This window comes from Lycium ferocissimum, chromosome 8, assembly GCF_029784015.1.
Source record: "Lycium ferocissimum isolate CSIRO_LF1 chromosome 8, AGI_CSIRO_Lferr_CH_V1, whole genome shotgun sequence".
Classification (NCBI taxonomy): domain Eukaryota; kingdom Viridiplantae; phylum Streptophyta; class Magnoliopsida; order Solanales; family Solanaceae; genus Lycium; species Lycium ferocissimum.
In genome coordinates, this window is record NC_081349.1 from 37,707,251 (window position 1) to 37,710,621 (window position 3,371).

The 3,371-nt window shown below is 30.2% G+C and overlaps 1 protein-coding gene across 1 annotated transcript; it reads left to right on the forward strand.

The window, feature by feature from the left end:
* The first annotated feature begins 218 nt into the window (after positions 1-218).
* On the forward strand, positions 219-3,145 carry LOC132066899 (uncharacterized). Its single transcript, XM_059460094.1, has 6 exons — positions 219-503; positions 1,516-1,612; positions 1,762-1,928; positions 2,477-2,537; positions 2,621-2,684; positions 2,814-3,145. The coding sequence occupies exons 1-5, from the start codon at positions 381-383 to the stop codon at positions 2,635-2,637; spliced, it is 465 nt and encodes a 154-aa protein (XP_059316077.1). The 5' UTR covers positions 219-380; the 3' UTR covers positions 2,638-2,684; positions 2,814-3,145.
* The last annotated feature ends 226 nt before the right edge of the window (positions 3,146-3,371 follow it).

The following is a 3,371-nucleotide window of genomic DNA, read 5'->3' on the forward strand; positions in this document are numbered from 1 at the left end:
AATAAGAATAGGACCTAAAAGTGATTAATTAAAAAGTTTAAATTTTTTTTGAAAATTCTTGTGAGGATTACAAAAATCCCTAAGTTTGCTCTTATATATAGTAGTAATATTTAAGAAAAATACTACGACTGGATTTGGTCAGATTTCTAATCGGAATATAATTTGTATATATTCAATGTATCTTTTTTGCTTTTTGCCACTATAAATAGTAGTGACAATCTTTGTTTCTTCTCACAAAACACTTCACTTGCAGTCCTCTCAGTCTATAATATATACTCGGCTTCTCTTCCTCCTACATCCCTAACCAAAACAAATTGTGTTCTTTGTCTGCCATAAGACAAAAGAAATTTTTCTCCATTTAAAGGACTTTATTTTACTATATGGAAAAGGCAAAGAAAGTTGTTGGTTCCTCTTCTTCTTCGTCGTTCACCAACGAACTATTTGGTCCCAAAGAGCCCTCAAACTCGACTCTCTTTGGTTCCGTTTTCGGTCCACCTTCCACGGTACTATATACATATTGCCTCTTTATTATTTTCCCCTTGCAATAATTTTCGCTCATATAATAAATCATCTGCATGCATCTCTGGTCTTTGTGATTGCCAATCGTCTCGTATATGTCATTATCAGTAACTGAGTTTCTGCACGAAATGGGAAAATTCGATGTGTCCAAATTATTCAAAAAAGAAAAAAGTTCAAATTTAGTTAAGTTTTGACTATATATGGTATCAAAAAGCTCTCAGGTTGAATATTCAAGCTGCGATCATGGGTAGAAATGAAACTTTTTTCTAATCGCAAGAAAAGTTTAAGAGAGAGTCAATTAAGTTACTTGGAGACTTAGTTTCTGATAGTACATGAGCAAATTTGACCGTTTCGCCTCCTTTTTATTCTCTTCTCTTCTTTCTTTTCGTAATTTCGTGAGGTTTTTCAGTTTTCTCCCCTTTTTAGAACACGAAAATTAATTATCTTTTCTTGCATGTTTGTATCAACTATTTCTTGGTTAACTTAACTTTTAAAGAAGGTGACCTAGCTTAACACTCTGTATTGTTGACCAATTAACACCCTCTTAGCTTATTAATTAAGCTCGTACTTAAGAGAGTAGTTATTAGCAAAAGCTCAAGTTTATCTACTAGAATAACTAAAATGTCCAGGGAAAAAGGTGATGAAAGAATAATTAATAGCGCAAACTTAAGAATAATTAATAGTGCAAACTTGCTTCTAGGTCCCATTTTTCACATGTATATATATCCATTTGGTCTGGCCCGGATTTTTTTCCTTTAGTACTTGCTTTAGATTCTCTTTTCATTTTCTTTTTGGTGTTTAATTTGTTAGTATCTCAACCCTTAAAAAGGGGAGTTAACCTGTAATAGCATGTTAATTATCTTTTTTATCATATTATGCTTTATTAAAAGTTTTACGTATAATTTGTGTAAATATTTATTCACACTGTCAGTGCACAAAATTTAACTCAATAATTTTTAACGATCGATATTTATTCCTTTTTGCTTGTGACTTTAGGGACTTAGAAAGGATCCCATGCACTCAGGGGATAGAGGTTCATCAAGAATCCAAGATCAAGGAAACCATTATGGCAATACAAAATATGGAACTTCAGGTTTTTGAAAATACATTTATATTTTCCCTCACTTATAAATTTAACAATAATATATATGTTGCTTATTAAATTTGTAAATATTCTTTCTCAGATTTTTTTTATTTCATGTTCTTATGCTATTCAAATTAATTCGTTTGACCAATTTACAGATAAGGGATCTAAAAGAAGCAGGGGAGACAACAATACCAAGGACAAGACTTTAATGTATCAAAATGAAAAAATAGAATCTCCATGTAATTTAAGCTCATCCATCTACTATGGTGGCCAAGATGTTTATCCTCCAACTACCCAAACCTCTGGCTCCCTGAATAATATTGTAAGTATAGGCACTTGTTTTTTTTTTTTTCCTTCTCTAGCATCTAGTATTGATATATAATATAATAAAATAATTAAAAGTGTGTTTGCTTTAATATTTTAAATTTTTAAATGAGATAAATACGGTTATAATTAGAGTACACGAGAGAGTTTGGGTTCAAATCTCACCTCCACAAAACAACAACAACAAATATTCACGTCTTTGATCCATGAAAGAAAAAGAGGTCTACACTATAGTGAGGAGTGTACTAATAAAATTAAATAAATAAAAGTGTAGCATTTTAAAAATTAAGATAATAGCAGCGCGGATCTACACGTAAGTTATGGGTTCGATAGATCCAATAGTTTTAGTTCAGATCGATATTCCTTTTAAAAATTCACTTATAAGCATAAATAATCGATCCGTAACACAGTAACCAAAACAAACTATGGTCAAGTCTTTATAAATTGTAAATCCTGAATACAATTAATTAATGTTTTTTGAGTAGATAATAATTGTTTTCTTTTTTCCATTTTATAAATTTTGCATATTTCTGGTTACTTGATCAGGTCAAGAAAGATGGGAGAGACGATGGTTCAAACTCTGCTTCAAGAGGAAATTGGTGGGAGGGTACGTATGATGATAATATATTATTGTATTTAAAATAAAGTATATTCCCTTGATTTAAAGTTGCTATCTCTTTGTTTATGCAGGATCACTTTACTACTAATAAGGCCTTGCCTTTGCCTATATAAATTTCTTCTCTATAATATTTAGGTAACGGACATATGATTTTCTGAGTTTGTTTTTGTTTTTATTTTTATTTTTTTCTGTTTTTATTTCTTCCCTTTTAATCCTAATTGATTTCGTTTTTTTTTTTTTTTTTTTTTTATTGTTCGAAATCAGGAGTTAAGAGAAAGCATTCTTCACTAGCAGGGAGTGGAAGATGTTACATTTCAGTCCCTCTTTTTTTTTTTTTTTTTTTTTTTTTTTTTTGTTTCCCTTCCTTTTTTCAGCTTGTACATCAGTATATGAGTTCCTCTTTGTAGTTGCTGAACTTCTCTTGTGTAATGTATTTATCTAATCCAAATCACTTATCTTGTTGCAGTCGTCTCTAATTCTCTCTGGAATATTATAGTGTCCAATCTATAACCAATAATTCTAAGGGAATATTGAGAGACTCCATCACCAATATTAATGAAAGAATATCTTGTTCTATCAATATTCCAACCGGAAAATTGAATCTGACGCTAAAGTTGTACGTGTGTTTGGTGTGACAGAAGTTAGAATTTGCATAAAAATAATATTTTTGGTCGAATTCTTCTTCTTCTTCTTTCTTTTTTCTATGAAAATAATAATTTTTAAGAAAATAAATTCATATTTATAGTAACTCATAGTACTACTTACACCCATTTTATTTATCATAGTTTTTTTTTTTTTCGCACATCCCTTGAGAAAACGTTA